The 11,471-nt window shown below is 41.4% G+C and overlaps 1 protein-coding gene across 1 annotated transcript in view; it reads left to right on the plus strand.

Moving 5' to 3' along the window:
• The window catches only part of CMC2 (C-x(9)-C motif containing 2), a 14,285-nt gene extending 4,018 nt beyond the window's left edge, over positions 1-10,267 (plus strand). The window contains exons 2-3 of the mRNA XM_006888812.1: positions 7,590-7,661; positions 10,181-10,267. Coding sequence (XP_006888874.1) covers positions 7,590-7,661; positions 10,181-10,267 — 159 coding nt within the window. The remainder of the gene's footprint in view (positions 1-7,589; positions 7,662-10,180) is intronic.
• The last annotated feature ends 1,204 nt before the right edge of the window (positions 10,268-11,471 follow it).

The raw sequence follows: 11,471 nt of genomic DNA on the forward strand, positions 1-11,471 counted from the left end.
AGGGAGGGAGGGAGGAAGGAAGGAAGGAAGGAAGGAAGGATGGATCGATCTTTCACACAAAAGACATTACTGGACCAACTGGTGAAATTTGAAAAAGATCTGTTAATTAGGTCCTGTTGTTAGGTGCTCATGAGTTGATGCCAACTCACCGTGACCCTGTGTATAGCAGAACAGAACCTGAGCAGTCCTGCACCATCCTCACAGCCTCCTGTGCTTAGGCCCGTTGCTGCAGACACTGTCTCAGTCCATCTCTTGGAGGATCTTTCTCGCCTTTCTGACCCTCTGCTTTTCCAAGCATGATGTCTGTTTCCAAAGTTCAACTCCCTCCGGCTGACATGCTCAGAGTGTGTGAGATGAAGTCTCATCATCCTTGCTTCTAAGGAGCGCTCTGGCTATTCTTCCAAGACAGATTTGTTAGTGTTCTTTTGGCAGTTCATGGTGTATTCAGCACTGTTTGTCAATACCACAATCAAAGGCATTGATTCTCCTTTAGACTTTCTTATTCAGTATCTAATTTTTACATGCGTATTAAACAATTAAGAATTCCATAGCTTGGGTCAAGCACATCTTAGTCTTCAACATTAAATCTTTGTTCTGTAGCACTCTGAAGTGGTCCTTGATAGCAGAGTTGCCTAGTGCAATGAGTGCATCATCTGACTTCCTGACTGCTGCTTACATGGCTGTTGAGTAGGTACTGTTGTTGTTCTGTGACCATCAAGTCGAAACTGCCTCGCAGCTGACCCTCCAGATGGTTTTCAGAGGCAGTAGATCACACAGAAGGAGACTGCCCATCTTCACCCCCTGGAATAGCCTGGTGGATTCACACTGCAGGCATTTAGGTTGATAGCACTTCTCACCACTAAGCCACCAGAGCTCCCTTGAGTAGACACTAGTATTTATGTTGAAGTTTCTGATTATGATAATGTCTCATGGTGCGCCTGATCCAGGCCATGTTCTTTGCAATTACTTGCTATGCATCAGAGAGCTGGACAATGACTAAGGAAGACAGCAGAATCGATGCCTTTGAGTTGTGCCACTGAAGAAGAATGTTGAACATTCCTTGGATGGCCATGAGAACAAACAGGTTTGTCCTGGAGAGGGTGAAACCAAGTTTCTCCTTAGAGGCTAGGATTTTGAAGCTCTGTCTCATGTACTTTGTACACATGGCCTTGGACAAGGACATCATGCTCAGAAGGGTGGAAGGGCAGAACACGAGAGGAAGACCCCCAGATGAGATAGATTGATACAGTAACTGGGGTAATTGGGGTAGGTGTGTGGGAGTCAGTGAGATTGGCTCAGGACAGGGTTGCTATGAGTCACAGGTGACTCAACAGCACATAACAACAGCAGCAGCAACAATGTCATTCTGTTTTCAGGAAACACTTGTTGTTATGTGCTGTTAGTCACTTGTGACTCATAGCGACCTTATGTACAACAACCCTAAACTCTCCTCTGTCCTGTGCCAATCGCACTGTCTCTGACACTCTCATCCCGATTACCCCAGTCCCTGAATCAATCCAGCTCATAGAGGGCCTTCCCCTCCTGCGCTGTCCCTCAACCCTCCCAGGCATGATGTCCTCCTCCAAGAGGTACAGGGCTATCATACCTAAAATTGATGACTTGGATTTAGAAACAACATGGAAGAAACAGTGTGTGCGTGTGTGTGTGTGTGTAACAGAAAACACCAAGCAGATGTGATAAAATGTTAACATTTGGAAAATCTACTTGAAGAGTATGAGGAGATTCTTGGTTCTAGTTAATAACTTTTATGTAAGTCAAGAAGTATAATAAAGTGCTTCTGATTTGTGTCAGGAAATAGTTCAGCAGCATATCCTTTATTATCTATCACCAGGACATACCTAACTGACCTTTCAAGTATTAAAAATCCAAAACAACAACAAAAAGTCAAACTAGTTGCCCTCAAGTCTGCTGGTCCGTGTGTGTCAGAATAGAACTGTGCTCCATAGACATTACCCTGGAGGGATGATATGATCTGCCCTATAGTTACTTTTAAACATTTCATTGAGTTAAAATGCACATGCAGAAGAGTGTAGGTGTACACCTATGTGAACTCTCCCAGGCTCGCACACCTGTTTAACCAGCACCCTGGCCGGCTGTGACTCTGGTGCTGTTCTGCCTGGTTTGACGCTTCATCAGGAAGCACAGCCCATACACTCCTTTGGTAAATTGTGTTTTGAGAAGGCCCAGACTTTCTGCCTATTCTCCTGAATTCTCTGAGCATACTAAATCCATATCCACAGGTCTCGGTGGGTTAGTCTGTAAAATGAGCGGATTCAATTATTTCTATACCTAAATTAGTTTTGTGTTTTAACCATTAGTATTGATAAGCCATCATTCTGACTTTGTGGGGCTGGGAGGGGGCAGGAGGCTGTAGTCCCTGCACTCCTCTTAGAGTGTGCTTTTACGTGGTCTGACTATGGTGCTTTCATTGTTCATTATGTGTTTCTGGGTCTTCTGTGGTTGTAGACAGATGTCATTTTCACAGCCATCACTATTTGCAGCTTCTGAGCTCCTGGCCGATTTTTGCCTACATTTGTCAGCACAATTCTAAGATTATCTGTAGTTAGAACACAGAGTTTATAATACCTATTTTCCTCAAAAATTAAAAGTACTTATGTGCTTTTTCCTGATTTATAAAAGCAGTACATAATAATACCATTATAGCTAGTATAAGAAGTCTAGGAATGTGCACAAAAAATAAGAACAACTCTTTATTCTATTTGGAGAGCTCTCGTGGCCTAGTGGGTAGGGAGTTTTTCCGCCAACCCAAAGGCAGGGGCTTCAGATTCACCATCTGCTCTTTGGTAGAAAGATGAGCTCTCTCCTCTTTTGTGAATTACAGCCTTTGAATGTTGGTGGGTCAGCTATGAGGCAGTATTAACTCAGCAGCAGTGAGAGAGTTTTATTCCACTATTGCATGGTGCATTATATACTGTTTTGCTAACCAAGAGGTCAGCAGTTCAAATCCATCAGCTGTTCTGTGGGAGAACAATGAGCAGTCACCTCCTATAAAGATTTAACAGCTTTAGAAATCAAGGGAAAGTTTTTTTTGGTTTTTAAATCCAGAGAGAGGTTCAAGTCATTAACAATTGGGTTTATGTAGCTTATATTTTAATCTTTTTACCCCTCCCCTGTTATTTTGTTCATATTGATGTCTTAAAATACCTGTCTTGTATGTGTGTGTGTGTGTGTGTGTGTGCGCGCGCGTGCACGCAAACACCCCCTATATCTTTTACATTGTAGAAAATGGAAACATTACATCCTTTTCTGGAATCCCACCCTTTGGTATCCCATGTCTAACTTCCCTTTCAGAACTGACCATTCAGAGAATTCAAAGAATATGTGCCTTGCCTGTTCTCTTCTGTTTGGTGTCTGCCTTCCACAGGGTCCTAGAACCACCCAGGTCACCAGTGACTACACTGTGGTGCTGAACTTGCTGGATGTGTTTGGTAATTTCCTCCCTTGTCTCCCAGGCCCCATTTGATCCCTCCTCAGAACTCTCTTTCGTAGACTACCATCCCCTTTCTCCTCCTGTTTCCCTTTGATTTCTTTGCTTTCAGTCTCCTTGGTGGACACCTAACTGTGTACTGGACTTGACTGTTCTATATAAGCTCAGCATGTCCACAAACAACTCATCTTAACAGTTTTAGAAACTTTCAACCATCTCGCTGAATAGCATTTACTCCTCTGAGCCAGAAAAGCCCATGTCGTCTTGAATTTCTCTGCATCCCTCACTTCTTACTTGAGAACAGTCACCATATACTGCCCATTCTCTGCTGAGTATCACGAATATCTCTTGAATCAGTTGTTCTCTCTCTGTTGCCACTGTTGTTCTTGAGTACCATCAAGTTGGAACCAACACATAACTGGCTTCCAGCAGGTTTTCAGAAGAAGTTAATCACAGGAGAGGAGATTGTGGATTGGATAGAACCTTTGAGATTGCAGCACAGCTTTTTACCACTAGGCCACCAGAGCTCCCTGTTAGCGCAGTCTATTCCAACATTAGCTGTTCCCAGGGTCTCCTCTGACTGACTTCTGTTTGGTCTGATGACTTTGTGCTCTGTCCTCATCCAGTCTGCACAACTGCATCTAGAATGGTTTGTCAAACCTATGGTTAACTATTATTTTTTCCTTCTAAGGGCTTTCTGTGCTTCTAGAATGAAATGTAAATTTACTGGCATGTGTTTCAAGGCCTTCAGATAACTGTTGTTGTTTGATACCATTGAGTCAGAACTGGCCCATAGCTGACCCTCTAGCAGGTTTTCACACAGTAAGTTGATCAGTAGATTGCATCACTGGTCCCTACTTTTTAGCCGCACCTCTTCCCCTGGCTCCTAATCCCATCCCTCTTTTCTGCAGCTGTGGGGAACCTTCCACGTGCTGTTTTCTGCAGCTGTGGGGATCCTTTTCTGTGCCATTTCCTCTCCTCTAAGCCTTTGCTCTTTGCTTTGAGAACATTCACACTGTCTCCACTGCTCGTTTGCTTGACCAGGTTTGCACATCCTTTAGGCTTCACGCCTTTGCTCTTCTCCTGGCCTAGATTCTCTTGCTGCAGTGACTGTGCACAGCAGTCGCCCCTTGTGTCTCTGCTCACACAATACTTTCCCTCCATTGTTACCTTGAACGTTGGACTTTCTGACCTCAGGACTCTTTTCACTCTTAAAGAGTATCAAGGACACCTAAGACTTTGTTTATATCGTAACTGCCAGTATATACTGGATTTAATATTAAACCTGAGAAAGTATAAAAATACAGACTTATTTTAAATGTAGTAATAAAAATAATTGCATCCTAATTTAGTTATTTTTAATTAAAAATCTCACTTTAAAAAAATGTAATGTGTGATTGTCTTTGTATTTTGCAAATACAGCCTCTGACTTAATGCCCTATGGAGCTCCTGGTACAGTGGCTATAGCATGGGACTGAAAGGTCAGATTTGACCCTACCAGCCCTCCCTGGGAGCCTTCTGCTCCACAGTGATTTACAGTTCAGAATCCCTTCAGTCCTGTCCTGTCCTGTTGTATAAAGTCATCGTGAGTCAAAATCAACTCAGGAGGTTTAGTAGAATCTCCCTGGATCCTCACACCTGCATCCACTTTCTGCCTGTTGCAGTATCAAATAGAATAAAAGTAAACAAACAAACAAAAACACTGCATGAGCATTTGGAAAACTACTGCCCCCTTGTGAAAGCATGAAAAGTGAAGGAACACAATAAGTGAAGTCTGTATTCTAAAAAAACTCATTGCCATCAAGTCAAAATGACTGTTAGTTGACTCTGTAGCATGTTTCAGAGGCCATGCATCCCATGGAAAGAGATTGCCCATCTTTCTCCTGAGGAACAGCTGGTAGATTCAGCAGCCTGCCTTTGAGTTGGCAGCATAACTTCTTACCCACTGGGTCACCAGAGCTCCCGTTTGGGTGATTAGGAAGATAGATGTGTCGACGTGCTGAATTTCTGCGTATCCTGAGGATGCACTTTGAGGACCACTGCTTTATACAAAGTGCCTCTTCCTTGACTGTGTGCTGGGAGAATAGGACCCAGGCCCACCTTGCCCGCTGTGTTCATCTGCTGTCTGGGACAGTGCCCTCCGTGTATCAGGTTCTCTGCTGATGATTCATTTTTTTGGGTCAGTTGCTCAGTTAGCTTGATTGTAGAAGTAGACATCAGTTGGTAAAGACTTTGGCCAGGTGATTACAAGAAGTTACAGTCCATAAACGTTTTCCCAGTGGGGCACTTTTTATGTATCATATTTTTCATGTGTTGTCACAAGAGTGTTTAATTCTGACTTGGATTTTGTGTTGAAAGAACTGCAAACATAAGTTAGTTTTTGTCTTGGGTTAAATACCTGAGTATGTATGTAGGGGATGAGAAATAATGTACATTCAACAATGAAGTGTTACCTTCCATTCTACAAGTCTATTTCTGTAATTTCCGCTTTATTAGTTGTGTAAAAACACACCTCCTCTATTTATGTTGTCGAGGAATTTGTTTAGGGAGAATACAGACTTCATACTCTGGACAGAGCATTGGGTAAACAATAAGACATCTTAGTCCATCGTAAATGCCAGCTATAAAAACTGACCACTGACTCAGTGTGGACTAGAAAAGTATATATAAAATGGCAGGAAGGGGGGCATTGTGTGAGACCTGGCCTACTAATTATGTGTTGTGTGGTTTCCATGAAAGCCTTAATTTCAAAGAAAAGGAAAAGATGTGCTTATTATACCTACTAGTTCTGTGTTTATGGCTTGTTATTACAGAGATTGCCATGTGATCTGACCCACCCTTTAAAAATGGTGAAATGCAAACACACCAATTATGGCCTTACTAAAGTTGAGGCTCTTTAAATGTGTCCCTCTTCACCTGCCGTGGACCATTCATAATTTAAATAGGACCTGACACCACTAGGATATTTTTGTTTTTGAAACAATGCAGATTTTGGAGTTTATGGTTAGATTTTCATATACTGTGAATGTGACTTTGTATGACCTGCACAGTCCTCCCAGGAGTCCTGGTGGCACACTGGTTAAGCATTGCATTGCTAAGGAAAAGTTTGGAATTTGCAACCCACCAGCCGCTCTGAAGGAGAAAGATACAGCAGTCTGCTTCTGTTGAGATGCAGTGCATTGGGAATCCTGTGGCCGGTTCTGCTCTGTCCTGTTGGAGGATTGCTACAGTCGAGGATGGCTCCTGCTATCATTTTAATGTTACCTTTAACAAAGGAAATACTAGGGAGATAAAGTTTCTTAGACTTTGTGATGTGATTCCTGGCTTGGCAGCCTCCCTTTTTATATGGGAAAATCTTTCTACTTTTGCTTTCTACTTTTAGTTTACTCATCGCTCTGTTGTAGGAAGGGCAGATCCGTGGTGGTGGTTGTTGGCAGGAATTTTTTAGTCATTTTGACTCATTATGACCCTGTATACAGTAGAACAAAACACTGCCTGGTCCTGTGCCACCCCCTCAGTCACTCTGCGCTTGAGCCATTGTTGCAGTGTTGAGGGTCTTTCTCTCTGTCCCTCTAATTTACCAAGCATGGTAACCTTCTCTGGGACTGGTTCCTCCTGATATCATGTTTGCAATATGTGAGATGAAGTCTTGCTCTCCTTACTTCTAAGATTAACTTTGCACTTCTTCCAAGAAGGATTTGTTTGTCCTTATAGCTCATGGTATAGTCAAGATTCTTCACCAATGGCATAACTCAAAGGCATCACTTCTTAAAAAGTCTGTTTGTGTGTTTTAGCTTAGCTGCTCACTTGAAGGTATGGTAGAGGACAAGCCTGCTTCCATTAAGATGATAGCTAAGAAGACCCTGTAGAACAGTTCTTCTCTGATGCACAAGGTCACCATCAGTCAGTTGATTGATGACAACTAACAACAACAATGCATGCGATTAACTATTGTTTGCTTATTATCAAGGGGACACATTAAACCAATTGTTCTTTAGGAATGAGTTTAAATTGTTTGTGATGGACACGTTAGCGTATTACACTCTCTCCTTTTCTCTCATTGCGGTTGAGTCCGGTCTGGCTCAGAGCTGACCATATTTAACCCCTTTTTCCCTTTTAGCACAGAGTCCTGAAATTTTTTGGTCACTGCAATGATCTTGATCGGCAGATGAGGAAATGCTTAAAGACTGAGGTAAGAAAAGTGTCAAAATAATGGAAGTTCTCTCTCTTATTGATATGGTTAGCCAGAGTTATTACTTAAAAATTGACAATGTGGAAATGGAGGCTGGTTGTGTAATACATAATTGCCAAACCCTTGAAAAATGCATAGCTAGCCAAGTTTACACCTGACCAGAACCATCACTCTCATCATTTCTCCCACCTCACACCTGGGCCTCCATCACCCCTGGATGCCCCACTGGTAATGGGAAAAATAGTCAGATTGTAGGTTTTTCACTATTGATATTTTACAAATGCAGAGTTTTGGATATAGTTAACCAATGGAACAGAACATTGTAGCACTCTATGTACCACTGCTATTATTAATCTACCCTCCTAAATTATAGTTTAGCGTAAGGTGGACTTTGTAAGTGTGTCTTCACCTAAAACCAGGCAAATTGGATTGGCTTCTAGGGACAGGTTTAGGACATTGCTGCTGTTTGGCCACACGCAAAAGTGAAAAACAACTTCCTTGTAATAATTTCTACAATTCAGCTAGATGCGTTTTAGGATTTGGAAAATGGAATTTCTGTTGAGCAGAAATATTTAGATCAGCTAGCTAGTAGCTGTGACCAAGTAAATACAGCACTGGGCTTTCATCGCCTCACATGTAAAAGTAGAAGGGTTAGATTTGGGCTCGTTACAGCTTTAAAATTGTAAATTTGTTTAATAATTGTGATATGTATAAGCAATAAAACTCTGTTTTGACTTGATTATTAAGACTGTCAGGCCCTGAATCTTCTTTTAGACTATGACTTGGACAGATAACTAACGTATCTAATTTATTGTCTTTTTCTTTCAAATACTACCTAACCCATTGAGAGTGCATTTTGGGCTTTTGAAAGACATTTAGTTCTCTTTCTGTTTTGTATGTCCAATATTTTATATCAGAAACCCTTACAAATAGAAATACTGAAAAAATTGTCTTCAAATAATTTTGGTTTGGGACCTTTTTTCACCTCCCTGTAAGTCAGTAGAGAAGTGGGATGCTAACCCCAAGGCTACTACTCTCAGGATTGACCCACCAGTGGCCCCAAGGGAGAAAGATGGGCAGTCTTCTCCCAAAGCATTTACAGCCTCTGAAAACCCACTGAAAGGGTAGGCTATCAGTTGGGTTCGACTTGAAGGCTGTGAATTTTTTTTTTATGTGCACACAATTTGATACTGTCAAGCACTGTTACGAAACCAAGAAAGGTTTGTGTCAGTGCTATAGCCTTCCTTTATACTTAGTCTGATGAGCAAATAATTTGAGAAACTAAGACTTTCTAAAGAAGAATGTGGCATCAGAATCAGAGGAAGACCCAGCAACAACCTGCAATATGCAGATGACACAGTCTTTCTTGATGAACTTGAAGAGAACACTATAGCCTTCAATGTGGATTGCATCCCAACATCAAGAAAAAAAATTCTCACCACTGGAGGAAAGATTGAAGTTGTCAACAGTATTACTTGGATCCTTAATCAACACTCAGGCTAATAGCAGTCAGGAAATCAAAAGATATGTTGTTTTGGGAAAAATCTGCTGTTAAATCAAAATAAAAATAAAAAAATAAAATAAAATAAATAAAAAATAAAAAAAAAATAAATAAAAATCAAAGTGCTGAAGAACAAGGATGTCAGTTTAAAGAGTAAGATGAGCCTGAGCCAAGCTGTGGTCTTTTTTCAGTTACTTCCTGTGCATCTGAAAATTGAACAGTGAATAAAGGATGACAGAGTAATTGATGTCTTTGACTTGTGGTGTTGGAGAAGAGTGCTGAATACTGCCAGAAGAACAAACAAATTTGTCTTGCAAAAGATGCAACCAGAGTGCTTCTTGGAGGCAACAATGATAAAACGTCATCTCACATACTTGAAGCATGTTGTTAAGAGGGGCTAGTCCTTGGGAAAAGATACTATGCTTGGCAAAGTAGAGAGACTGTGTAAGAGAGGAAAACCTCCCATAAGATGGGCCTACGCAGTGGCTATAACAGTGGGCTCAAGTATGTCCAAGATGATGAGCATGCCACAGGATTGGGCAAGGTTCAGATCCATTGTTCATAAGGTCACTGCGAGTTGCAGTTGACTTGATGGCACCTAACAACAACAACAGCACTTACCATCTTTGTACTTACTTATCACTGTTGTGGCCTTTGTTGCTGTCCTACCCCCACAAGAGTTCCTGAACTCTTGGTGTTGGAGTAACACCTATCTTTACTATTTGAAGACCCTCCTATAGTTCTGAGTTAGGAGCAGTAATTTTCTGTGGGCACAAATTGTGCCTTCATAAGTTTGTTAAAGTTACTTAGGTGCTGAGCTGTATTGAGTGAAATTTTATTAAAGATCCTCTCAGATTGCTCTTTCTAATCTCAGGTTAAGTGAAATATTAGAATCCTAAGAATTTTGTAACAAAAAAAAGGACTTTTTAATTTTTTACAAGTACTTGTAAATACTTCTCTTGGATATTAGTGACTTAATCTGCTGTCTCTTCTCTCTCTTTCTCCTTTTATTTTCTAGTATGCAGTAAAGAGGACCAAGAGCAGGGAGTATGGCGATGAGATGAGAAGGAGAATCTTGAGTCCTCCAGATGAGTCGGGAAGATGAATTCTGTTTCCATTGGATGGCCCTGGCTGAAAGAAGACCCAAAGACTCTTGATGGGTGATTGAAAGATTCCATCTTCCTTGGTCTTCACGATCCTCTGACTGCCGAAGTCTCATCCACTTCTGTCCTAGAAGAAATGGTGGACTTCAGAATTCTGAGCATTTGTTAGTGGAGCCTTTAGCAGTAGTCGTCTCTCCTGCCGAGACACCTGACCAAGACAGACTTTCTTCCCTTTGTCTAGAGCCAACTGGCATCAAATAACTTGCTTCCCTCAATAAAATAACTTATTTTAATTGCATTTTCTCTTTTGTCTTATATGTTTCTGGAAGTAAGTTAGTTACCATTGAGTCAACTCTGACTAATAGTTGACCCCATGTCACAATATCTAAACCTTTCCAATCTACGTCATCCTCATAACTTTTGCATTCAAGTCCATTGTTAAAGTGATGTCAGTCCGTTTCATTGAGGGTTTTCTTCCCTACCCTCCGCTTTTCTAAGCATAATGTCCTTTTCCAGGGACTGGCCCTTCCTGACAGCTTAGACCGAATATATGAGATGAAATCTCATCTTCCTTATCTTCAAGAAGCGCTCCATCGGCACTATAGGCAAGATAACACCATTAGTCTTTTTCACTGTACAGAGATTCAGAAACATAAAAAATTGAAGACAGGAGGTGGGGTAGAAAATTCTGAGGAAAGCTCAGTCATATAAACTATATGAAAAGTTTTCAACTTTATTGTTTTTAAAGAGGGTTTTGGGGTTTTTTTGGTTGCTGTTTTAACTGCAATTCTATTGGCAATATCCTTTTCTTTCTTAAAGGGGCCCACACAGGTTGCCCATGAACTTGGTTGAGTGTGTCTCTTTTCAGCCTAGGTGTAGGGCTTTTTGTTCCAGACTGTTTCTTGTAATCTTTTCCTAAGTTTTCCTTATGTCAGTTGTTTCTGAGTCTTGTGATTTTTCTGGATGTCAGCATCCTCCAGCTTTGGCCCCCAAAAGGCCTTGGACTCCTTGTCAAATATGTGTGACAGAACGGATTGTCAGCTCATTGCCGTGGAATATTGGCATCCAGCTTGAGGCCTGGTTGGTGTTGACCTTTAATAAGTGGACTCCTATCGTAGGAGGATTTCAAGGGGCTGGACATGCATTTGACAAGGTTGTTACAGAGGTCAACAGACATTAGATGAAGGGATGAGTTGGAGAAAAAGC

The sequence above is a fragment of the Elephantulus edwardii genome, unplaced genomic scaffold (assembly GCF_000299155.1).
Source record: "Elephantulus edwardii isolate Elephantulus edwardi_28Jun2011 unplaced genomic scaffold, EleEdw1.0 scaffold00072, whole genome shotgun sequence".
Classification (NCBI taxonomy): Eukaryota; Metazoa; Chordata; class Mammalia; order Macroscelidea; family Macroscelididae; genus Elephantulus; species Elephantulus edwardii.